Source organism: Sardina pilchardus, chromosome 3 (genome assembly GCF_963854185.1).
Source record: "Sardina pilchardus chromosome 3, fSarPil1.1, whole genome shotgun sequence".
Lineage (NCBI taxonomy): Eukaryota > Metazoa > Chordata > Actinopteri > Clupeiformes > Clupeidae > Sardina > Sardina pilchardus.
The window spans coordinates 35,676,679-35,702,612 of NC_084996.1; the positions used below are offsets into that span (position 1 = coordinate 35,676,679).

At 47.4% G+C, this 25,934-nt stretch overlaps 1 protein-coding gene across 1 annotated transcript in view; it reads right to left on the reverse strand.

The window, feature by feature from the left end:
- Positions 1 to 650: 650 nt before the first annotated feature.
- Positions 651 to 25,934, reverse strand: part of asic2 (acid-sensing (proton-gated) ion channel 2) — a 343,393-nt gene continuing 318,109 nt past the window's right edge. Inside the window, exons 3-10 of the mRNA XM_062533067.1 lie at positions 23,578 to 23,705; positions 13,949 to 14,099; positions 12,601 to 12,657; positions 5,498 to 5,651; positions 4,004 to 4,095; positions 3,830 to 3,909; positions 2,388 to 2,456; positions 651 to 933 (exon numbers count right to left, since the gene is read on the reverse strand). Coding sequence (XP_062389051.1) covers positions 832 to 933; positions 2,388 to 2,456; positions 3,830 to 3,909; positions 4,004 to 4,095; positions 5,498 to 5,651; positions 12,601 to 12,657; positions 13,949 to 14,099; positions 23,578 to 23,705 — 833 coding nt within the window. The 3' untranslated portion in view covers positions 651 to 831. The remainder of the gene's footprint in view (positions 934 to 2,387; positions 2,457 to 3,829; positions 3,910 to 4,003; positions 4,096 to 5,497; positions 5,652 to 12,600; positions 12,658 to 13,948; positions 14,100 to 23,577; positions 23,706 to 25,934) is intronic.

Genomic DNA, 25,934 nt, shown 5'->3' on the forward strand with positions numbered 1-25,934 from the left:
TCATGAAAATGGTGTCAGAATGAGAGGCCTTGCAAGGCTGGGATTAGGGGACTAGAGCCTTCACAAAAGGAGACTGCACAGCATATGGCACACAGACAAACACACACACACACTGACAATCATACAAAGAGACACACTCACTCTCTCTATCTCTCTCTCTCACACACACACACACTTATATAAGCATTACATCAGTCCCAGCGCAATCAGAACAAGAAAACTGCATTGTATCCAAAGAACTGACACATGCAAATTACCAACAATTTCATTGTTTAGCTTTTCTTTTTACATAACAGTTATGGCAGTAGACTTTGAGATGAGAAGTGTGAGATCATGTCCTGTACAGATTCTGTTCCACTTGACATCCACTGTATGTCTATTTAGTTCATGGTCTGTGTCTTGTATTTTGTTTCGTATGGTATGTTTGTCACTGTCTTCACAGGATCTGTGAAAATGTCACCAAATGTGTTTGTGGGTGTGTGAATGTGTGGAGAAACTGGACAGTTTGACCACTCCATAGTTTCAAAAAACCCTCTGCAACCTCAATAGAGCTCCATATGTCAGCTGATGTGAGAGTCTGTATAGAGGCAGGTAGGCCTGGGCACCATCTTCAACTTCTCCACACTCCTTCCCTCTTCCATAGCTATTCTTCACTCTCTCTCTCTCTCTCTCTCTCTCTCTCTCTCTCCCTCCCTCCCAGAAAACTCAGTCCTATCAGCGCTGAGGAGGAGGAGGAGGAGAAGGAGGAGGACGAGGAGCAGGAGGAGGATGATGGGGAATGTCTGGGCGTGTGCGCTGGCGCCACCTGCTGTAGTGGAGGAGGGGGTGTGCTCAGCAGGCGATCTCCTCCAGGGTGCCCAGTGTGGTCTGCAGGGGGACGCTCACTGAGTGGCTGATGGTCTCCGAGTGGTTCAACACGGGGTCACACGTGCTCTGGAGGACAACCAGGAAGAGACATAAGACATGGAGTATGTCCAAACACATATACAAATGGCAAACAAACAACACTGAACCGGGTAAAAGAACAGGTTTCAATACAGCACGTGCTCATATCATTTTACATCATAGCTACATGCTGATACACTACTGATCAAAAGTTTTAGAGAGCCCCAAAAAACAGCCCCAGACCATCACGCTTCATCCTCCATGTTTGACAGTTGATGTCATACACTGAGGAACCATCCGTTTGGCCTACTCTACGGCATACAATATCCCACCTGGTGAACCCAAATGTTGATTCATCAGTCCTTAACACCTTCGTCCAGGCTCCAGTACGCCATTGGCGGTGTTGCATGGCCTTAACAATGGCTTTCTTGCTGCAACTCAACTTGTCAAACCTGCAACTCAAAGTCTTCTCTTCGCAGTTGAAACTGAGACTTGCTTATACGACCACTACTAAGATGTGCTTGAAGCTGTTGTCCTGTGAGCCTCCTATCACGCAAGCTAGTGACTCAGAAACTTGTTTTCTGATGTCGTTGTGGCTTTGGATCTGCCAGACCTCCTTCTGTCATTATTTTTCAGTTTTGATTTTTTAATCTCTGGCAGGTCAGAACTTACCTACGTACCATTTCAAACTACAAAATTGGGGTGTTCTAAAACTTGTGACAGGTACTGTAGAGAACAGTATGAGCCTTAGCAGTCTTTGTTCACAACTTTTTCTGTCTCTCACATATACTGCCTCATCCCATCTCTCTAAGAAGTTCTGGGTGTCTCCCGCATATTGAGAGTGGCTCATTGGAATAACATACACACACATCTCCCACAAATTGAATTTGTGCAAGTGGGAGGTATATAGGAGATGTACTGTATATGAAGAGAGAATGAGTGGCAGGCCTAATGAGAAGGAGAGCAATCTAATTAGTCTATCTTTGTGGTATTTTTGCAGACTTACCTATCAGTCGCCTCTGTGGGTGGGTTTTATAGTCAACCTTTCTCTCTCTCTCTCTCTCTCTCTCTCTCTCTCTCTCTCTCTCTCTCCCCTGCTCTTCATTATGCATCAGTTAATGAAAGTGTAACCTTCTGCAGCGCGATGGTGGAGGGTTCCAAATAAATAATAACACAATAATAATACACTTCACCCGCAACAACACTAAAGTGTGCCTCTACTGGCTATAATATTTAATGTAGCATATTTTGATTGAAATTGATGATGTATCCCTTTTAATGTTGTTGTTGTTGGAACCACCCCGAAATTAGTTTTTTTCAGGTCAGTATGTCTACACTATATACTGCGTATATACAGTATACAAACACAAATACACAGACACACACACACACACACACACACACACACACACACACACACACACACACACACACACACACACACACACACACACACAGACACACACACAGACACACACCCTGTGTCTCTTACTCTCTCTTACCACATCTTCTCCGTGACTCTCCTCCTCCTTCTCCCGGCTGAGCAGGTCCAGCAGCCTCTCCTTCACCACCTACAGCAGGCCACAGGAGGCACCCCATCAGGCCCTGACTTCCACACCTTATCACCAGCCACAAATCTCCCACAAGTGCCCACGCAGGCCTCGTAAACACGCGTGGACCACTTCACAATCGCGCCCCGATGGCCTCTCTGGTACACAGGGTGGCCATGTGGCAATGGTAATACGCCATTTCTGGTCAGAGTGGGGTCCCATGTTAGCAGTTCACATTACAACTTACTCAGGTTACTACCCTTAAGGGACCGCGGAGAGAGAAGGTTTGTCGAATGTCTCCGCCATTAAATCTGTAAGCGGCCATTCCAATTTTAATGCGGCTTCAAATGAGGCGCTGAATGACACGTTTATGTTCAGCAGTCCTGTTGGGGTCGGCTGAGACGCACTGGAGGATGGAGCTAGGGAGGATCTAGAAGGTCAGGGTGGACTACATTGCTACCAGCTGTGCGGATGTTATAACTGTCTATGATTTCCTGGGCTTTCCTGTAGTTGAGCAGGAGAGCCACAACGTGGTGAACGAAAGGAGAACTCCGGTGAGTTTTCACACAGATCTCCGTTTCTTGAGGTCACTGTCGGTACAGATGAAAGTCGATAACAATCGGTTTTATCTAGCTCGAGTTGCTACAGCCAGCAGCTAACTCAGCCTGGCAGCTACAGCACTACAGTGCTCTCATGTACATGGGTGCTCATGAACATGCCAAGTGCCAGGACATGCCAAGTGCCAGGACATGCCAAGTGCCAGGACATGCCAGGACAAGTCTTGTCACTGAACCTTTAGATGAAGAATGCGCCTTATACTCCTCTGCATATGCTTGCATATGTGCAGATGAAATTTCCCAGAGCACAGTTGATCTGTGCATACTGTGACTAACTTCTGATCCTTTGATATGGAAAGCAAGTCAGTATTTTGGGGTGGTATTGGGAATGACTATACAACACATCATTGCATTCGATAAGGTCTCCTGCTTATTTTGGTATGTTTGTCATGTGTTGAGCTGATATGAGTTTTTGAGAGATATTCCACTGAGAAGAATGGATACAGAGTGATGGATACAGAGCTGGATGCAGATTTAAATATGTTTAAATTTAATTTGCATTCTAAGTTTTCCGCAAATCGTTTATCACAGTGAATAGCAATAAGCACCATTCAAAAGCTGGGGCCGTCTTGTTTCATGTGATACTGTATGTATGTATTATGTGTGCAATGCAACAGAGAGTTATGGATGTGAGTTTGGGTGCACTTTGCGTCCAGTGGCTCCAGAGGATTAGGTGTTTACCATGGCTATTTGCTTTGGTCTCTTTCATGTGTGTCTGTGTGTGCGAGAGAACACTTGTGTATGTGCAGAGGTTCATTTAAAAGACAGAAAGCTGACCTCATAAGCATAATCGAACAGCTCGAGGATGGTCAGTATGCTTGCACCAACAAACAGTCCCATCTGACCTCCAATGTCCCCTGTTATGGAAAGAAGCACAGAGCGTGAGAGATAAAGAGATAAACTTCACTCTCGGCAAGGAGTCATTACAGTAGTTAGAGTGTTTTGACCTACCCAGTAAACCTGCAACCTCGTAGGCTTTCTTCTGCTCGATGGTCTCGTAATTCAGAGCCTCGAAGAACACGTCCAACACCAGGATATTATCCCTGAGAAAGCAAGAGGCCAAGCACATCAACATCTCTGAAGCCTGATTGGCCAATTAGCTAAGCAGAAGCCTCAGCAACACCTTGTAATGTACTCCAAGGCTATACACAGCCTGATGGGCACCTCCTCAAGAGGGACACAAACATGTGCTGCATAAATATAAGGGCCTGCCTGGCCCCTCTCACACATGCACAAACACACACACACATACATGGGTATACACACAGCATGTATAATACATTTATTTACGGATATGGATACATTTTACAGCTTATTAGGGAGACTTCTACAACTGAAGATCTGTATCATAAGAAGAGGTGTGTGTGTGTGTGTGTGTGTGTGTGTGTGTGTGTGTGTGTGTGTGCGTGTGTGTGTGTGTGTGTGTGTGTTTGTGTGTGTGGGGGGTGTATTATGGATTTATGTGTGTGTGTGTGTGGGGGGGGGGGGGTATATTATGTATTTATGCTTGTGTGTGTGTGCTAAATATTTATGCTTGTGTCTGTGTGTGTGTGTGTGTGTGTGCGCTATGTATTTATGCTTGTGTGTGTGCGCTATGTATTTATGCTTGTGTGTGTGTGTGTGTGTGTTTGGGTGTGTGTGTGTGTGTTTGTGCGTGGGTGTATTATGTATTTATGCTTGTGTGGGTGTGTGCATTTAGCTCTGTGCCTTTGTTCTTGTTTTCAAAAAAAAGAGCCTGCATCCAAAAGCCATTCTTCTTCATCAGTATGCCATTTTCCTCCCCTGTCTTCATTTAGATGGATATCCCACAATCCTTCAAGTGCGCCTAAAAGAGAATAGGAGGCTGCCAGCTTCCTGTTTGTCTAATGGAGAGCGTGGCGCCGGAGCATCTGTGCCACAGACCTGCGTATTCCCAGAAGCGCCAGCGCAGACCCGCGCCACCAACAAATGATCAAACCTCCGACTTTAAGAGGGAAAATGAACGAGACTAATGGGATTTCACTCGATAAAGGCGAACCCACCGCGCGGAATACTAATGCCACCATCAGCCGCTTAGCCGTATCTAGAGGGATGGAGGAGCATGCGTTAGCACGGACGGGTTTGTTTGTCAGCTCTCACCTGAATGGGTTCGCTTATTGTTAGTGATGAGCTCAGTAATACTGAGAATGTTTTTGTCGGGGAAAAAGATGCAATTTTAATCACTGGCTTGAAGATGCATGTGAATAAATGTAACACACATGCACATGTGCACACACACACACACACACACACGTGCTGCGCGCGCGTGCGCAAACACACACACACACACACACACGCACACACACACACACACACACACACACACACAGTCACACACACAAACACATAATTAAACAGTACAATCTAGATAAGTACATGCTGAAAAAAACAAGCAATCCCACTGGAGTTGTCCATCAAGGCACTTACGTGATGTACTTCTCCGACCGGTTGAACTTCTTCTCCAGGTAGCGGGCGGAGGTCTTGCTGGGGATCTTGACCATGGAGAGCTCCTTGTTGTAGCGGGTCATGTTGCAGGGAGTTCGGCAGACGCAGTTGCTGCTCTCTGCTGCTGACAGGGCCGCTACGGGAGACAGAATACAAGTCAAACAGCCAAACGGTGGAGCGCTGGAGTAAGAGGTCGAGAGTGAACATACTCGTCAGTTTTCATTTCTGTAACATAAAGAGAAATCAAATACATCAGAAAAGAAACATATGTCAGCATGAACGTATCAATGCCAAATGCCCAACAGGGCTTCCTCCAGACTTTAAAGCATGCGGCGTGCAACAGGCTCTGTGTCTGGAGGAGGGCTGATATGAAGACTTCTGAGGACTCCAAATGGTAGCTACAGCATGGAGCACTCACTAGCACACATGGCCACACATGGGGCCAACCCTGATGTGTCTAGCACAGACCAGACACATCCTTATCTTCTCCAACCACACTATCATCTGGATCTGTCTGTCTCTGTGTTCAGACAGACGTGCGTGTGATCTGCACCTGATTAGCAATGCAATTGTTGTGCCTTCAAAGCATCAAACTGCTTTAATATTGCCATATAATTAATCACTAATTAAGTGACTAATTGCACTGATGTGTGTTTATTGTATCTCACTCTTTTTAATTTACTTCTATTTTCAACTACGGTAAATTGAGTTTTATGAACTATCTGAACTCCATAACTCCATGGCCTACTTACTTAATAGTTAGTGAAATTAAGTGAAGTCTTATGCAATTGCAAACTGAATTGTAATGGCTGATGCGCAGACATGTCCATCATTGAGCTGGTGTTTTCTCCAAATAATAACAGGTAACTTTGAGTAAAAAAAAAATATACGTTTCTGCTGAATTACATATTACATATTCCCAAATAATGTATTCAGATTTGAGAACTATCCCTGCATATACTGTATAGACGAATACAGGCATACACACACACACAGGGAGACACACAGACACACAGACACACAGACAAACACACACACACACACACACACACACACACACACACACACACAAAGCGCTGTCAAGTGTAAGACTCAGAATCAATTTGTGGACAGGAAGGATTTCAGTCATGGTGTGAGAGACAGGGGTAGAGAGAGAGGGAGTAGAGTGAGAGAGAGAGACAGAGAGAGAGAGAGAGAGAGAGAACATGAGAGGAGGAGAGCACTGTTTAAAAACCGTGATAACCTGCTAGACCTTGAGTTGAGCTCATTCTGTTGGGTTGAAAAGAGTGGCAGCCTCAATATATTGACAGGGGGGAGATAGCCCCTTGTGCTGTGGCCAAAAGGGTTCAGGTGGCGAGACCCTGCTGTCACCCGACATCCTCATGCTCTTCTGAGACAAGTCCGAGGGGAGGAGCTCTCTGTGCCAACACAGCTCCGCCAGTCCCCCTGGCCTCCTATTAGGAATAAGGCCATCAACTCCAGCTCAGCTTAACTCACAGCCGAGTCAAACGACAAGGTTGTGCAGGGATTACATTTCTGACTCCAAGCCATTTACCTAATTCACTCGATAAATAAGAAACAACTTCCTCCTTACTAGAGTGCTTTTGAAGTGCGAGAGTAGGAATCAAAGGTTTTTTCTTAGCGTGGCTTTGTCTACATTTAGGACTCGTGAGACGATCCAGATCCACCTTTTAATGCCGAGTCACGTCTGGGGAGTAAAAAAAAAAGCAGAGGCAATTTGGGATTCGGCAGGAGTCAGTGCTGCGTAATCCGCCCGGGCCTCCGCCTTTATCTCCCCGCAGGCAGGAGGGGGATCATTGGGATTCATCAGGCTGTCACAGCCCTCAGTCATGTGCTGCTGGCGGGGCTTGAACTCGCCCACAGTCGACGCTTTCTCCCCCCGTCCTGTGTGTGTGTGTGTGTGTGCGAGGGTGTGTACGTGTGTACGTGTGTGTGTATGAGGGTGTGTGTGTGTGTGTGTCCTGTGTGTGCGTGCGTGTGTGTGTGTGTGTGTGTGTGTGTGTGTGTGTTTGTGTGTATGAGGGTGTGTGTGTGTGTGTGTGTGTGCGTTTGTGTGCGTGTGCGTGTGTGTGTGTGTGTGTGTGTGTGTGTGTGTGTGTGTGTGTGTGTGTGTGTGTGTGTGTGTGTGAGTGATTGAGTGTCTGGGGCTCAGACCAAGGAGAGCCAGTAATGAGACTGCGGTAGCGACAACACTCACTGCCTCAATGGAAACCTGCACGCTATGCATTCAGGCTATTTATAGGATGTGTGGGTGTGGGTGTGTGTGTGTGTGTGTGCGTGCCTTCGTGCGTTTGAGTGCATGCGTGCGTGTGTGTGTGTGCTTGTGATTATGTCAGGTGTGTGTCTGCATTGCGCTCAGGTGTGTGTTTGCGAGCGATGATGAAAGTTTGGACTGAGGCAACAGCTTTGACTGAATCACTGCGCTGACAGATGAAAGCTCCGACAGCTCGGGCTGCTGGGTACCGACTACACGCCCTGATGTCTGCGCTGGAGCTGGAGCTGGAGCTGGAGCTGGGGCTGGGACTGGGACTGCTGCTGCTGCTGCTTATGATTCCATTACTGTGAGTGTTTCCAAGGCAGCGTCCTCCATAGGGGAGCCATGTCTCCTTTTAATCCAGCCCTCTCTGCGTCTGTCGCTCGCCTGTTTTCTGTCAGTAGTCCTCACTCTGCTCATCCTTATTCCAACAGATGGCTTCTCCCCACGTCCTCCCCTCTCTCCCTCCCTCTCTCTCTCTCTCTCCATCATGTGCCTCTCTTTGTTCTTCACTCCTCCCTAAGACTGATCACTCCATCTCGTGCTTTGATGGGCCCCCTTAACTAATGTTTACCTGAGATACCTCCTCCATCATCATCTCTCTGTTCTTCCATATCTCCCCCCTTCAGTCTCTCCCTCTGCCTCTCAATATTCATCTTTCACTCATTCTCTATCTGTCCTCTTTCTTTCATCTTTCTTCTGTCTTGCTCAGCCTCTCTCTCTCTCTCTCTCTCTCTCTCTCTCTCTCTCTCTCTCTCTCCAAAAACAATGGGGTGCTGTGTGAATGAAAATAACAATAAACAATCCTAAGATTCATCCTATGATATTGTTGAAACAGATTGTTTTTTGGAAAATATCTACATGACCTCTCCAGATGTGTAAGCTGCCCACGCCACAGGCACTACTGCATCCCCATAACATTGTGGATCTTTCCTATGGGCTTTTGAACTGTACATCATGTGAAGTAAACCATGGTGCCATTCGTTGTGAAATGTTAGTTGGCTATTAGTTAATTGTTCCTCCTTGTGTTTCATTAGCATTACATAACTTTTAACTGTACTCTCTCTCTCTCTCTCTCACACACACACACACACACACACACACACACACACACACACACACACACATATATATATTTCCATGTCTGCTATCAGTCTTTTCCTTCCTCCCTATGGGGCTTCAGTAATCTATCTGTCCACTTGTCTTCATTTCAGTCTAGCTCCTTCTTCATCTCTTCATCTCTCTCTCTCTCTCTCTCTCTCTCTCTCTCTCTCCATCCCTGCTTCCTCTCTTTCCCCCCATCCCTTTCCCTCTATGGGGCTTGGGTAATATCCCTGCAGAAAGCACAGTCACGCAAGCGCTGCTGCAGGAAATCCAATATGGCCTCGGAGTGCTCCTCCATTTTCATTTGAATGTTGCATTATTGATGTCTGGTGGGAGGGGGGGGGGGGGCAGCCCAGACTGGCCATTAATATCCCAACCTCATAGCCCCCACACACACCCCCCCCCCCCATCTCTCCCCCTCCCTCCAGCCCCAGCCCCAGCCCCTCCACATCATCTATCTACTCCCCCCCTGCCATCACTGTCCATCCGTCTCCATAACCGAGCTGCTGATCTTGTCAGAGTCGTGTAAACACCCACAGACTGACATATTCATGGAGCCAGGCCACACATCTCCCACCGCTCCCCCAAAACACACACCCCCATCCCATCTGACACCCCAGCAGCAAGACTTTAATTACAATATTTACGTGGGCCTATCACCGTGGCGAGGCGATTCATTCGTCCTGATGTCTGACGCCGCCATCACCTGCCCGTGCCAGCGTGCGTGCCCGGCATCCGCGTCGCTCTTATCGGCGTCACGAGGCGCAATAAGCCGCTTGTCTTTCCCGCTGATGAATGTCTGTTTTTATTCCTTCTCCCATGTTTTAAACAAACTGTTTAACTGTCACATATAGGCAGAAAACAATCATTGGAGATGAGGAGATGAGTGTAGTCTCATTGCCATTCATCTGGCTAAAACAGGCCTGAATTTAATTGCTTTTTTCACTCCCCCACCCACTGCAGCTGCCTCACCGAGGCGCCTTAACTCTCCATCCATCTAGTTTGGCACGGCCAGCGACAGGTGGAGCAGGCTGGCTACTGCACGCGCAGCCCTGCTAGAGCGGTCCGAGACAGCTGTCCCCCATTTCAGGAGCAGCAGGCGCTGTGCACATTTCCATAACATGCCGCCATGACTTCTCCCCGACGCCGCACCCTGTGTCCCTGTTAACAACAAGTTTACCTTCAAGGTGGAAAATAATGCCGGTGCGGGGAAACTTCACGTGGGGGAGGAGGGGGGACTTTTCACCTGACAACATGAGCATTTTGCATGAAATCATCTTAATTATGCTGTTTTACTTGCCTGGTGGCCTGGCCGTGAGCCCACACACATGTGAACATACTGTAATGAGAATATAATGTTAGGTGTATGTGCACGCATCTGTGTGTGCATGCTCATCCGCACCTATTCAGAGTGTATGTCAACACGGAGCCCAAACCAAACCCGTGTGGAAAAGTGTCCCCGTGGGTAGGGTGTAATCTTCATAATGCTGTCGTCATTTAAAAAAACTGAAAGATGCTTTGCATTTTTACAAGAGCTGGCGGTTTGCCTCATTTGTAGCTAAACAAATAAAACAAGCATCAGAATAACTAAGTGAATAAATAATAATAATAATTTTCCATGACATGAATAACTGGAGGCATGAGGACCCAGGGGGGCCTTGCCAGACGGGGGCACATCACACAGTGCCACAGGTCCGCTCATGGCCCTCGTGTCATCACAGCTGGCATCACTGTGGGTTGCCGTGGGAGTGCCGGGATGGCATCCCTAATCTCTAATTAGGAGGAGCGCATCCCTAATCTCTAATTAGGAGGGACACAAGCGGATGGCTCTCCATCATGGGGGATGTGGGGGGTAGGTCGGGGGTAGGGGCCAGCCAGTCCATGACCAGGGGTAAATATTAACACCAGTCTCCACGCCCCAGGGGCTCCCCATAGTCAAATATCCATGCTTAATATTTCAGCATCTAAATATTAAAGTGTTTTGTTCACATTTGGTGCGATGAGGCCAATCTGACTTGCATGAGGTGCGCCGCTGTTTATGCGACGGCAGTTGGAGCTGGCGGATGGCAGTAAACGCGCGATGCCAGTCAGCGGAGGGGAGCGGAGGGGCGGGGAGGGGAGGGGAGGGCAGAGTGGCGCGGGGCGCTGGAGGGGAGGGAAGGCAGAGATGGTGTGGTGCTAGTGTGCGGGGGAGTGCTGCCGTACACACTTGATATTGTTCCTCTCGTTTGCTATGCAAATGCACCATCAAGGGGAGAAGAACTCTCAAAGCCCGATGCATGTGGGCACACACACACACACACATGCATGCAAACACACACACACACACACACACACACACACACACACACACACACACACACACCTGCCTACACAGGCCTGCAGATGTACAGTATGTGCACATGCATGCGCGCACGTGCACACACACACACACACACACACACACACACGCACACACACACACTCACACACATGCAAACACACATAAATTATTATAAACAAAGTGGAACAGCTGTACCTCTGGGAGAGGCAGAGTTAAATGCTGGCACAGCAGCAGGGGGGAGGAGGAGATGGAGTGTGTGAAGTGCATGATGAGAAAAGTGAGGAAGGGAACAGTGTCTGGCAGGGGAGCAGAGTTCTAATAAGGGTCCAGTAATGAGTTAATTTGAATGGGGACTACAGTCATGGCAGCTACAATAATGAACACATCTCCAGCAGAGACCAAACAGCTTCTCCAAGGACCCATAGGGTACATTTTTGTGTGTGCATGTGTGTCTGTGTCTCTCTCTGTCTCTATGTGTGTGTGTGTGTGTGTTTGGGTGTGTGTGTGTGTGTGTGTGTGTGTGTGTGTGTGTGTGTGTGTGTGTGTGTGTGTGTGTGTGTGTGTGTGTGTGTGTGCGCATAATATATGTGTGTGTGAGTCTGACTCAGAGTGAAAGAAAAAGAGAGTGGGGGAAAGAAAGTCAGAGTAAAAGAGAGAAAAAGAGGGAGAGGGAGAGAGAGAGAGTAGAGTGAAGCATGACAGTGAGTGTCATGGGAGAGTGTGTGTGTTAGACAGATAGACTCATATACTATGCACATCCTTCCGCTGCGTGCTGCATGCCAATTAAGTGTGTGTGACAGGGGAGCTGAGTCCGGTCGTCAGGGACGATGGGACACTGGGAGAGGGACAGGGTCCAGCAGCAGGACTGTGTGTGACGGCCAAGTGGCCCGCGCTGGGAGTGTGTGTGGATGGCCAACGGAATGAGAGAGGGAAACTGAGGGAGAAGGCTTGAACACTGAGAGTGTGAGTGTGTGCGTGTGTGTGTGAGTGTGAGTGTGAGTGTGTGTGTGTGTGTGTGTGTGTGTGTGTGTGTGTGTGTGTGTGTGTGTGTGTGTGTGTGTGTGTAAGGATGTGTATGTATGGCTTTGTGTGAATGAATGTGTACTTGTTATAGGTTGTGATTTTGAAAATCTACATAGAGGAGTAGTGTGTATGTACAGTAGCGCGCGTGTGTGTGTGTGTGTGTGTGTGTGTGTGTGTGTGTGTGTGTGTGTGTGTGTGTGTGTGTGTGTGTGTGTGTGTGTGTGTGTGTGTGTGTGAGTGTTTGTGTGTGTGTGTGTGTGTGTGTGTGTGTGTGTGTGTGTGTGTGTGTGTGTGTGTGTGTGTGTGTGTGTGTGCGTGCGTGCGTGCGCGCGTGTGTGTACACGTGAGCATGCATCTCACCTAGAGCAGGCTCAGCGCAGTCCTTGTACTGTTCGGGGGTGCAGTACGGAGAATCCCCTACAGAGATCGGAAGTAGAGAGAGAGAGAGTGAGAGAGAGAGAGAGAGAGAGAAGAAGAAGAAGGACTAAGAGGAGGAGGAGCACTTGTTCAACCCTCACTTTTTCAAGACTGCTTCTCTTCTGTCTCTCTCTCTATCTCTCTCTTTTTTCCTTCCGCACTCCTGAATTAATGATGAGCTCGAGGCGAACTAAAGGCAAACTGCTCACAGAGTTTTGGCAACAGCAGAGCAGATACAAACTTGAGGCTGTCGGGAAGGAGACTGGAGTAAACAAACAGTCTGGAATTGGTGTAAGGGCCTGTGTTCTTTTGTGGATGTTGTCTGCGTGTCTTTTCTAAGCCAATCAGCTGGACACACAAACAGACTGAATAACAGAGAGGCCACTGGCAATTTGTTGTTGTTGTTGTTGTTGCCACTGTTGTGCCTGACCTGTAAACATGTGAAATGTATTTCGGCATTATCTACACAGCCACAGTGGGCGAGTGAGGGAGAGTGAGTGAAAGCGCTGTATTTTGCAGTGTTTTTGGACAGCATGAAGAATTTATTCAACACGACAATTACCTCTTTTTCCCTGTTTGCAAAGCACTTGAGTGCACAAATTGGGTGGAATATTTCTTCTTCTTAACGGCGTCTGCCTGTGAGGAAACTACCTGTTCTGTGTTCTCTACAAAAGCAGAACTGATTTGAATTGATTTGCAGAGCATCTGAAATGATGAGTTATGTTAACTGAACTGTTCATTACGACCACTGCTGCCTTGCATCCAGACAAAAGAAGCACATGTAGCAGATGCTCACGCATATCCATCGGCTAATAATTGGAAGCAAGGTGCGGAAACAGAGTGCCATTCCAATTAGGGAGTATTGGGCTAACAGGGATTAGCAGGGCCTTAATAAAGCACCACGGGAAGACAGGAGGAGACAGAGTTAAGGAAAGGAAGAGAGAGAGAGAGACTGCAGGAATATATTATCTTCAGTCCTGACTAAAGCACGCTCATGAGCGACAGAAGAGATGTGGAGGAGAAGTGTAGGAATATGGAAATTAGTGTTTTACAAAACGACCCAAATGGATTCAAATGAAGAGTGAGAGAGAAAGATAACTGGCTAATTTAGCCAACATTACCAGAACAAGGTCAACGAAGGAAGGAACACGCGTACGCGTCTGATGAAAGAAAATGTGACAGATGGAGACGAGGAATAAAACTGTGGAGCGATGGAGAGATGGAGTGAAGGAGAAGATAAGAATGAGTGATGAAGAGCCAGATGGGAGGGAAGAGAGAGGGGCCCACTCACCGGGCATGTGCACCATCCTGCAGTTGCAGTTCTCCACGATGTAGCGCGTCTCGCACTCGATGCGGCAGGCCGTCACGCTGTACACCTGGAAGAAGCCCGAGTCGTGGGGCTGGGACACACACTCGCCCCATGGAGGAGGCAGGTACGTCAGCTGCACGCACACACACACACACACACACACACACACACACACACACACACACACACACACACACACACACAAATGCAAACAGAGAGGGGGAGAGAGATTAGGATGAGACACAATAGAATACACACACACACACACACACACACTAGCAAAGTGCTCTCACTCAATTACACACAACAATCCACACAACAGTCTAAAATGAAGGCAATCAAGCCACCTTTGTTAGCCGGAGTGGGTGTTGAGCATTGACTCATCCTGCAAGTCAGTATAAGGGGGGAGTGGCGGTGCAGCGCCTGTGTCTGTGCACAGCCCCGTTCACTGTTTTTCATGAGAGCTCCAGCAGGCACAGCAAACAGGCCCCACATGTTTAGCCATTCAACTGCCCCCCCACAGCGCTGCGCCATCATTTAACAGAGAGAGGGGAAGGGATGGAGGGAAAGGGGAAGAAAAGTAGGAAGAGAAAGAGAGAGAGAGAGAGAGGGAGAGACAGAGAGAGAGAGAGGGAGAGAGAGAGAGAGAAGTGAGTGGGTGGATAGACCAAGTAGACCATGACAGGAACCCATCTGTCCTGGCACCATAGGAGGCTATGCCAACGGAACAGCAGTCCTAATGCAATATTAAGAAAAGCAGCGCGCTATGCATGGCACTGTCTGCCGGTTCATTCTGGAGAGTTGGGAGGGGCGAGTGCTCTCCTTATCAGGCCTGATGTCTCGTAGGAGATTTAATGTGCAGCTTGGCACTCGGAATTGAAAGATAGGATCTCTTTCAATAAATGAAATGAACGCTGGCTAAGCTTTTAACCAGGTCATCACCTTCAAAACACACAAGAATAAGAAACAACCAGCACCTACCACAATTCTCTCCATTTCCCTGCCGCGCTGCAGCTCATTCGAGCAAGCAGGTCAAATGAATCCATGAAATAAATGACCTCCCCGCAGACAGAGAAATAAATAAGAGCCCAAACCACTCTCTTAAAATGCCACTGCTCAGCCTCCAGCTAGACACAGGCTCCCAACGCTTTGTGGAGTGAGAGAGGAATGCAAGCACATTCTGCCTTTCTTTTAACTCGTTATATTTAAACTGCACTTCCACAACATTCATGATTCATGCCTCACTCCAACCAGCCCTCTATGATATAGAAATATCAGAACCGAGCTAACCGGCCTACGCTGCTTCAGCATTCCAATCAGAACTGACTGAGCGATAGCCTGAGTGACTCCTCCCTGATCTGCCGGCCATTTGGATTACGCCCTGCGGCTCAGGCTGGAAACCTGCAAATCTCTCCTGCTTCCTGTCCATGTCTGCTGGGGGTCCAATCACAAACTAGCTTATCCAAAAGGCACACCCGGATCATTGGTCTGATTGGTTGAAGGACTATCCAAAAGTGTAGAGAGTCATTTGAACTATGCCCACTGATCACGCCTCTTGTGCAGTAGACATAAAGTGCAGACTCCCCAGACTAATGTTCAATCTTAAAAGATTGAGCTTAGTATGGCGATGGCCAGACTAACTGAGCGAGATGTCTCCTGTTACTTCTCCCACACAGCACCAGGGCATGTGCATGCACAGGGGAGCTTTACCATCCACTCCTCCAGCTCTCCTTGGGCGTCTTGGCCGGCGTCTGCTTTAGCACCGCAATTAACTGGATACGGCAGCTAACGAGGAGACCCCCCCTCGTTAAGCTCCGCAATTAAATATTCAGCGCTCTCCTGAGGACCACATCCACCGCTGCCACCGCTCTAACAAGCGTCCGACACATCTGGTGTCATTTCCGATTGTGCCCACCGAAGCTCCCGACCCCCCGCTGCTTCACCCGCATGTCTCAGCATCTCCCCTGTGCACCGTGGGCCAGGATCAGGCAGCCCCACACACGCAAGAGCTGGAAAAAGAAGGAAATAACACGGACGGGGAAGAAAAAAAAAAAATCAAAGCCCCTCTTGTAACCAACATCTATAAATCAATGTCCTTGTCGATCTGACTTCTAGTGTGCTCTGGGGGGGCACAGGAGACATGTCCCCCCAAAAAGCGGAACTTTTAATTTGATATCTTGTCAATACAGGACTCCATTCCGGGGACTCTTTGGAGAGCTGCGGCGGTGCGCAGAGCAGCAAAGCACAAAATTACACCCCCAGCCCTGGCGCTCCTTCCTCGGGTTGCCGTTCCCTTTGGATTCAGTCCATCCGTTAGAGAGAGAGAAAAAAACATATCCCTGCCAGGAGCCAAAGCCATTACCCGCGCCCTCCTCCTGAGCACTGCACCATACAGTGGGCTGAGGAGCATGACCTCAGTCTCTTCAGCAGGAACAGAGGAAGGCCTCTTCCCTGGCTTGCCTTTTTTTTGGACACAAAAGTATCTCAAAGTTTGTTGCATTCCAAGAAGGAGAGAATGAGAGAAAATCTAGCTATAGGCCTGTGCTTTTGACAAAAATATACATCCTCTGCATTTTACACCGCAGTCTTCCTTTCCCCTCATGTTTTAATCAGTAGAGGTTTGTGTTTCTGAAGGAAGGCAAAATAATTCAGATGTGCTTGGGAAAGTCGATTTGCCCCCTTGTGTGTCTGACTCATCCCTGGATTTCTTGGCTTTGTGCACCGGTATTGACAAACAAATAAATAAATAAATGCTGATATTGTTGAGAAAACTTAAATTGTCAAAAAATGATGGAATAGATCTGTGAGTTTTCTTGTTTACTTGAATCAAAAATATTCCTCTGAGGCTGATAATGAACTTCTCACTTCAATGTCCTGTATTTCTAAATTCTTGTTGAAGTAACGACAGTTCTTTCCTCAGTGAGATAAAATTCTTCCAAGTGCACCTGTCAATGCCAGACCTACGACTTGGATAAGAGACTGCCTGGAAATCTATTGCATCATGCTGCTTTAATACAGTAATCTCAGTTTTTTGGGTTTTCATAAATATTGACTACATAGAACTGCCGTTCTCTGATAAGTTCCTTCACTGAGGCGAGAATCGGGTCCATGGAATCCAGGCTGCCTGGCAGCACAAATGAAATCGTGCACAAAGCAGCATGGGTGTATCCAGGCTAACACAGACCTGTCCAGAATGGGCATTCTCCCATCTGCTGAATAACTCATAGAACAGCTCATACCACACACAGACCGCTCTGCAGCCCCTCACACTAGCCTTCCTACATGCACAGTCATGACTCCTACAACCTGAGAAATGCCCTGCTTCCCTAACACTGGCATGCACACCTGTGTTCACTTTGTGTGCTGTTGGCCTCTGTAACCCTTTCTCCAGTGCAAGCTGGGACCTCTGGGGTCAAGTGACCGCGGTGATTCCTGTCACGGCCCAGTTCCCATGGATCAGTGCACCCCTCCCCCTCCATCTTCGCTCGCTCGCCTGCATGCTCCCTCGCTCGCGCCGCTCGGATGCTCAGGCTGGCGCGAGTGGGCGAGGGAGAGAGTGGTGGGAACGCAGTGGGGAGAAGAGTTGGCAGCCCTGACTCCGCAGCCCACTACACCACACCACAGCACATTCCGCTGCTGGAGCCCTGTGTGTGTGTGTGTGTGTGTGTGTGTGTGTGCGGGGTTTGAGCCAGAGTGCTGGAGCGGTGGTGGGTCGCCACACGGCTGCATGAGCGGTGGAACGCAACACGGGCTCGCTTTGCCTCTCACGCAAGCACAACACGAGCACAGATGGGGCTCATGCGGATACAGAGAAATACACAAAAATGCATTACAAACACTCAGGTGCACACACACACACACACACACACACACAATGACACAGAGAGAGAGATATAGAGAGAGAGAGATAAAGAGAGATTACACAAATGACCTGCTATGCACACAGAGCAGCTAGACCTCCATTAGTAATGTGCCACATGTCTGTCAAGCTCAGTGCACCCTGAGACAGGCAGGCAGGCAGACACACGGCCCACGAGAAGAGAGTGAGACAGAGAGAAATTGAAAGCAAAAGTCCAATCCTCAGAGACCTCTCTAAACCTTTAGTCCCCGGGGGGGCAGGCTTCCTCATGACTGAAGCCTGCAGAGGTCAAAATCCTCAGATCTCTCCCTGCCTTCATCCCTCTCTGGCTGTCTTGCCAACTTCACTCTCTTTGAAGTGTCCACAAATATTAGAAAATATTTCTGAGCAGTAAAATAAAAGATATTAGACAAGGTCAGTCTGACACTAAATATCAATTATGACACTGCAAAAGAAAGTGGCTGCCATGTATTCCCTCGATTTGTGACAAGGCAACGCTATCTTATGGGTTACTTTAGAATGATACAAATAATCTACTGTTTTAAATTAACTTAAAGCTTTTAAATCCAACAGTGGCATTTTATAGCTGCACGTGTACATGAGCAGTTCTAAAAGTTTGTTTTAATCATTATAATGCAAATAACATCCAGCGAGTCCTGCTTTGACTACGCTCTTCCCTAATTGTAATTGACATGGGTGTTAACTCTGCATACGTTCCCTGTGCATTTCCCCAGCGTTGTGTTAAAACGCTTTTACGATACTATCCATTCCATTTTGCAGGTCTAGCGCTGCCAACCAGCGCGATTATGTTGCCTGGTGAAACCAGCGGCGCGGACACGTCTCTCTCTCACCACTCCGCCTCTGTGTGGAGGTTTAACGGGCCCAATTAAAGTCTCTCAGGCATGACGCAAGGCTTTAAAGCACTCCCCTTAACTGCCCCAGTCAGTGCTTTAATTACAGCACAGCAATGAACTGGCGGGTCACGTGTCTGTTGTGTCTCGTAAACGCTCGTTCAATCCACTGTATTTTATTCCCTAAGAAGGGGCCTTGAGCAATGCGCATGCAGCCGGAAGATGAGAATGAGAACTTCAGCGCAGCTGATGGATATGTGGGGAATGAATGCGAGAGATACTTCAACAGCCATCTGTTCTTTTGGAGAGGAGAGAAACAAAGATGGAGAGAGAGAGAGAGAGAGAGGAAGAGAGAAAAGTGGCAACATGTTTGAAAGTAGACTATGTAATGAACCCACAGGAAACTTGAAGGAAGAGTTACAATAACACTCAAGAGTGTGACAAAAATGGAATGCGGAAAGAAATGAAAATGTCAATCAATGTGACATTAATCCAAGATGCCAATCTTTGAACTACTGTAGCTTCTCCTTAAGTGCATGCTGTTTATCTCACAGGAGGCAGGCTACTTACTCAAAAAATAGCCTACTAGCTTTACCTACAGTATGTTTTGGGCCACGCCGTGCAGGAGTACATGCTTTAAAAGGTACAGTATATTTACTCAGCAGCTATGCTTGTTGAAGTGACCTTTACAGTGCTGCTCTGTCAGAGAAAGGAACATCTACATCTAACTGAAATGTCAACCCACCTAAGATGTACAGTACAGCATGCTACAGGTTGGAGTCGGCAGCAAACTGATTTGGTACACAATTTCTAAGTACTGTAAAAAAGAAGTAAACGAATGAGGAACGTTGCCAGAGAAACATGCTGTTTTGGTCTCTTTTGCATCATTCAGTACATTTCATACAGCCAGTTTCCAGTTATTTCAGTCTACGGCTAGGCCTACATGTGTGGAAGGCCAGCCCTTAATGTTTAATTGCTAGCTGTTTCTGAGTATTTGCCAAACCCATACATGCGCGCACAAACACACAAAAAGCAATTACTTAGATATCTAAGTCATCTCAAGGGTCAAGCATTGATTTCATGTTTACAGTGAACTGATTACAATGTGAGCAAAGTTGACCACACCCCAATGTCCTCTATAATTGCAATGTTGTGTCATTTGATATTCTTACAAATGGACTCAGTCACACTATTCTGATGCAGTTCACAGATGCCTGGGCTTTTGTCTCCATTGCTTTCTCTGGATAGTTCATTATTTCCATGAGACTGACCACATAGAGAGAGAAGCACCCTAATCATCTCAACAGCTGATGAAAATGACAACAGCACTATCTAAGTGAAATGCTGTGAGGGTCTCATCTCTCTTCTCTGTGATAACCATGAAATGAGTAGCAGGCTTGCTGCTGACCGCTTGACCTCAACAGATGGATTGTCCAATGGATGTGAGGCTCATGGATGGGAGTCACAGGTGTCTGGAGTAGCAGCGTGCTACACAGACGCAGTGTGGTGCTGAGTGCATGGCTGGATTGTACAGTCGATTGCTGCATTTAATCAAAGGAACACAACACTCCCGAAAGACTATTTTTAAAGAAGGAAGCAATATGCCAAACCCAATCTTGGGTTCATTACCTTCAAGCGTAGACTCGCATTGCAATTAGCTTAACCGCAGTAGACCGTGGTAGTGGAGACCGCTCAATATAAGCTATTTGCAAATAACAATGGGTTTGCATCACAGTTATGTCACCATTAGTGACCACAATTACCTTGCCTTACACATAACTGGATTGGATTTTCATTGGTGTGAAAGAAGCGAAGTTTTCAATTTAAATGAAAAATGCCATCATCAATGTCATTCTACTGCATTAGAGTTGTATTACTTTTAAATGACAACACAAGCAGCTAAACAATACATCATTGTGCTTAGTACACTGTACTGTGTAGTACACACTGCCCTGCTGTCCTCGCGGTGGACTAGACTGTCACACCGCTGACCACAGACAGGGTTGTTCCGCCACACACATCTGTACTCAGGGCCTCCAAGTGGCAGCAGTGGTCAAGTGGCCTGACTGGACTGGACTGGACAGCACTGGGCCACACACAAGAGGTCAGGGAGAGGGGGCCGGCAGAGAATCCAGCATCGCTCACTGCATAGAGGGGCACGGATGCCCAGTGCACGTGCACTTCAGAAAACCATACCACTCCCCGCATGCCTACTGTAGGGCATGTCTGAACACTTATTCAGGCACTCAGGCATACGCAGCGCGCCACATACATATATACAGATAAATATAGGCACGCACCCAGACAGAGAGACAAAAACAGAAACACAGAAACTCACACAGAGACACAGAAACACACACACACACACACACACACACACACACACACACACACACACACACTAATGGACATATCCTGTTGGAAACTGATGACTGAACATTAGGCGACTCTGGAAGCCAATGAGGTGGACAAAAGAGGCAGCTGAAGTGGAAAAGCTCCAACATGAACAGAAGCAGACAGCTTGTGAACAGACATGGCATCCAGAGGGGAGGGCAGCATGCAGAGAGGAGAAAATGGAGGCTGCCATAAAACCACATCAAAGTCCAGCATCAGCACTGCGCTGGGATGGCACATAGACAGCATTTATTACAGTGCCTCCGCAATTTCTGACAATTAAAATGGCTTATTTTCACATTGGAAAGAAATGAGAAAAGTGCAACTTTGAAGAGAAGCAATTTTATACTGAGAAAACAAATGATCTCATCATGAAATCATTTCTTTGAACAAAAATACATTTTCCAACAGTATTGGCATTCTTGTATTTAGTAGGCTACTTTGTGCAACCGTTCTTTGTCAATAAAATATGAATCCAACTCATTTCTACAACAGGAGTCACTAAGTGTGGAGGGCGCAGCACATACAGTATATGATATATGTACATATATAAGTCTGATATACATCACATGAATTCAATATAGTATATGGATATGGTCACAATGTAAATATTTATATGGAATAAACTCTGACGTTCTGAGACTTTGCCCTTATGAGCGGCACATGAGTGAGAGTGTCAGTGACAGTATGAGAATGATGAGCTGAAGGAGGAGGGGTGTGGTGGTGTGGTGTGTGTGGTGTGTGTGGTGTGTGTGGTGCGGTACGGTACTGTGCGGTGCGGTACGGTACTGTGTGGTGGTGTGGTGTGGTGTGGTGTGGTGTGGTGTGGTGTGGTGTGGTGTGGGTGTAGTGTAGTGTAGTGTAGTGTGGTGTGGTGTGGTGTGGTGTGGTGTGTGTTAGGGATGTCCCGATCCGATCACGTGATCGGAAATCGGGGTCGATCACATGGTTTCAGACTCGATCGGAATCGGACTTTACATCCCGATCAGGGATCGGATATATATTTATTTATATATATTTAACAGATCTATAATACTTCAAAACAAATGGGAAAAATAACAGCTTAGTATTTGCTGTTATGTGGTGGTACAGACAGGGCTCAAAATTAGCACCCGCCAAGCGCCAATGGCGTGTTGGTTCTGTTCTGGCAAGTGAATTATGACAACGTGTAATTCGCCACTTTGGCGTGTGTAAAACGGCCGCAAGTTATCAACTAAATACTAGGCTAGTTCTATTACGTTAACGACACAACTCTGCTGTGTGTGTGTGTGTTTGCCCTAGCCCCCTCCTTCACTCGCCGTCTCTCTCCCGCGGCCGCGGCTGCTACCTCGCAGGCAGCCGTGTGATTTAAACGAGTGGCTGCTCTGCCAAGTGGCAGTGAATGACAGCGGTCTGATCTGTCTGCTCGAAAACTGCATACAGTTAGTTGAGCTCGGACAAAGCGAGCATCACAGAGTTGTCAGCTAATCCTGTCCATCCCCTGCCATTTTCCGTTCTGTGTAGCCTATTCAATTATATGACGCAAAATGAAAGTAGGCTAAATAAAACTGACAGCGATCGCGCAACTTCTGTTTCAGTGATTCAGTCCAGAATTAAACATTGTATCCATAAGTGAGGCAGACAACTAGGCTAGCCTATATATCCTGAGAGTCACATGACAAGGTGTTCGAATGAAAAGGCCAAACTTCATGGAGGGCATAGTAGTGGATGAAGAATAGACACATGTCTATGAATTTAGTTTATTTGATTACTTTGCTTCATATGTTCAGTTCTGTCATCCTTATGATTGAACAAGTATCAATGAGATACACGTAAATTAGATTTAAGGTATTAATAGACACTGCATGTATAAAAATGGTTAGTAAAAAAATGGGTAGTAAAAAAAATGGTCTTTGTTAAATATTTTCAAAATATAGTGTATAGGCCTAATGACATGCAACAAGCAATAGTTAAAGGTAGTAGGCTATATCATTGATACTTAAAAGTATCGGATCGGGACTCGGTATCGGCAGATACTCAAAATCAAATGACTCGGACTCGGACTCGGGGGCAAAAAAACCTGATCGGGACATCCCTAGTGTGTGTGGTGTGGTGTGTGTGGTGTGTGTGGTGCGGTACGGTACTGTGCGGTGCGGTACGGTACGGTGTGGTGGTGTGGTGTGGTGTGGTGTGGTGTGGTGTGGTGTGGTGTGGTGTGGTGTGGGTGTAGTGTAGTGTAGTGTAGTGTGGTGTGGTGTGGTGTGGTGTGTGTGGTGTGGTGTGTGTGGTGTGTGTGGTGTGGTGTGGTGTGGTGAGGTGGTGTGGTGTGGTGCAGTGGTGTGGTGTGGTGTGGTGGTGCGTGGCGTGGTGTGGTGTGGTGTGGTGTGGTGGTGCGTGGCGTGGTGTGGTGTGGTGTGGTGTGGTGTGGTGAGGTGGTGTGGTGTGGTGTAGTGCGGTGCGGTGCGGTGCGGTGTGGTGTGGTGGGGCGTGGTGTGGTGCGGTGCGGTGTGGTGTGGTGCGGGACTCACCCTCTGCTCCTGGGTGGCCACGAACGTCTGGAAGCCGGGCGCCACGCCGAAGCCCAGCTCGTGCACAAAGGGAGGCTCGGCCTGGCTGTGGATCTGCACCCGGATGCCAGCCTCGAACGCCGTCTCCTCTGCAGGAGGGAGGGAGGGAGGAGAGAGGCCTTCAGCACAAGCGCATACAAACAAACAAACACGTGTTGCCTCTTCTTATGCAAGTGTTGCCTATTCCTATGAAAAGGGGAGTGAATTAATTCTTTATTGAGTTTACTTTATGCATTACACATATATACAAATTAATCATGAAAAATCCATGGCCAGACCGACAGAAATAAGCTCACCCACACTAACAGAGAGATGCTTCAATAACAGTGATGGCGAACCAGTCCAGATGTTCCATGCAGCTGTTTTGTGTATCAGTGTAAACATGTCAGTTGCACAAATATGCATAGTAGATTGGGTTTGGATTTACTTCTTGCTTGAACTTTCTTTGAGACTTACATAATGACATAACTCTGAGACAAACTCATGCATACCACAGATACACAGACATGCAAGCGCGCAACACACACACACACACACACACACACACACACACACACACACACACACATTTCCACTTGACATGATTCACTCCTTGATTCACAACGGGAGAGAAGGAGGCATTGTGAGAAGTCCAGCAGGTTGCCTCTTCTAAAGTAGACAAACGGATCCAAAGAGCTGAATTTAAGAGGCTTCTGCAGCTGAGCCCGGTATCAAAACGCTGGCCCCATCTGACTGTGGAAAACATGCTTTTGGTGCAATGCTGGGCCATTTGCTTTGGCTTGGCATCAAAGTGAAGGGCGCAGAATAGAATGTTCACGCACCAGGCAATCTCCTCAAGAAATAAAATGAATCTCTATGGAAGGCAGGGGGTGGGGTGGGGTGGGGTGTTGTGGGGGGTGCGAGGGGGGGGGGGGCTGCAAAGACACAAACTCACAGACGCACACATGTATACACACTCAAGACCTACAAAAACACACAAGCACACTCTCACTTTCTGAAACATTCACTCTTTCTCTCTCTCAGATACACATATCTCTTAGATACACCCCCACACACACCCACACACCCACACAGACGCAGAAGCACAAACACACACACACACACACACACACACACACACACACCCATCCACCCACACACACACCCACACCCACACACACACACACACACACACACACACACACACACACACACACACACACAGAGTCATAAAGTCAAAATCATAGTCTCTGGAGGCTCTTTTGAGTGACCTCCATTAGCATTGTGTGTTTCTATCTCCTCCACACACTCCAAACTTTTTTTAAGCCTGAGGGAGACACAGCCTCAATCAGAGGCGTGGATCGCTGCCCAGAGGATATGAAAGAAAGCCTCGCAGTGTGTCAGGCATCTAAATGGACGCCCTGCCAGAAAGCTCATGTCCTCAAAGGCCCCCCCACATTTACCAGACATATTGGAGCTGGAAATAGTGCAAGAGTCTGCAGCAACTTCTGAACAAATCATTACATTCTAAAATAGATTGTGTGTGTGTGTGTGTGTGTGTGTGTGTGTGTGTGTGTGTGTGTGCCTTGAGAGAGAGAGAGAACCAAAATGGGAACAACTGAAAGTGTTTCTCTGTTGGCTATGAAAGCATCAAATCATTCGGGAACCATGGCAACTATCAATTCAGCACTGATTGTTCCCGGGCATTTTCCCATAGTATTAATATCCTGTTAATCTGAGTAAATCAGGTATAATCCAATGACAGACAAAAATGATATTTAGCATTTTGTCACAGCCCTTTCAGTACTCTACCTTAGACCCAATTGGCACGCAGGGCCATAGCGACGAGAGTTCCCCTCTCCCTTCAGCATGCATGGACTTGTGCTTCTCTTTATGCTGAGCACACGACCAGTCGGACAGCATCTGTGATCTGTCCACTGTGCCTTTGGATGTGAAGAACCATTTATATTCAGGAGCTAGCTAACAAGCTACACCCGTGTGTGAAATCCCCCATAGCTCAGAAACACAATGGTCTAAACAAACTGTGGCGTGAGAGGCTGCATGTCAAATAGCTAGTCAATGACCTGGATGAATGCTTTACCTGAAGCTCGTCAGACAGGCGGAAATGTCACAAACAGGGAATGGAGGCTCAGACACATTGTGTTTATGTCTGTGTGTGTGTGTGTGTGTGTGTGTGTGTGTGTGTGTGTGTCTGTGTGTGTGTGTGTGTGTGTGTGTGTGTGTGTGTGTGTGTGTGTGCCTGTGTGAGAAAGAAGAAAGAGAGGGAGAGAAGGAGAGGGAAAGAGAGAGAGAGAGGAGAGAGAGAGAGAGAGAGAGAG